Source organism: Propithecus coquereli, unplaced genomic scaffold (genome assembly GCF_000956105.1).
Source record: "Propithecus coquereli isolate 6110/MARCELLA unplaced genomic scaffold, Pcoq_1.0 Scaffold516, whole genome shotgun sequence".
Lineage (NCBI taxonomy): Eukaryota > Metazoa > Chordata > Mammalia > Primates > Indriidae > Propithecus > Propithecus coquereli.
The window spans coordinates 141,464-142,224 of NW_012151019.1; the positions used below are offsets into that span (position 1 = coordinate 141,464).

Sequence of the window (761 nt, forward strand, 5' to 3'; positions counted from 1 at the left end):
ATAAATGGTGCTGGGAAACTTGGATGGCCATATGCAGAAGAATGAAACTGGGTCCCTATCTCTAACTTTATACAAAAGTTAACTCAGACAACACAGCAAATTAACTTCAGAATTAATAAGAAACTTGATGTCAAAAATTTTAAAGGAAATTTAAATTGACCATTAACAAATAACTGCTGTAAGACAATAAATTTATAAACAGAGACAGGAGCCAATTTAGGGGAAGAATAAGCCATTTGATAATATGGCTACATTTTTCCCAAATAGCCACTATTTAAATCTTAAAAATGAATAATAAAAACAGTTACAGCTTCCTATGTATAAATACTTACTATTAGTGCAAATAATATTTACCTTGCTGGTTATTTTTTGCTCTGTTAACTTCTTACTTACATCATCATTCTGTTGTGCCTCCTGCATGACAAACTCTCGCACCATGGATGGATTATATTCAACCAAGTATGAGAATATATCAGTAGCAGCACTTCGCACCTGTGTATCATCCATGCCCTGTAGATAAAAAGCACTTATTTCTGCTATAATTATAAAAATATGGAACTTATAGCTATGTGAATATCCAAACCAAATTGTAAGAAAACATTGCAATATAAAAGAAAGGTCAAAGAAATTCTGTTGCATGTAAAACTCTTATTCATTGGATAAAATTATACTTTCTAAATCATTTATTCCTGTTTGCCTTAAAAAAATTTTTTCTGAGACAGGGCCTTGCTCTATTGTCCAGGCTGGAGTACAGTGGTGGC

The 761-nt window shown here is 32.2% G+C and overlaps 1 protein-coding gene across 1 annotated transcript in view; it reads right to left on the bottom strand.

Annotated features, from left to right (window-relative positions):
* The window catches only part of SMEK1 (SMEK homolog 1, suppressor of mek1 (Dictyostelium)), a 48,988-nt gene that overhangs the window by 15,466 nt on the left and 32,761 nt on the right, over positions 1–761 (bottom strand). The window contains exon 5 of the mRNA XM_012656727.1: positions 394–510. Within this exon, the coding sequence (XP_012512181.1) occupies positions 394–510 (117 nt within the window). The remainder of the gene's footprint in view (positions 1–393; positions 511–761) is intronic.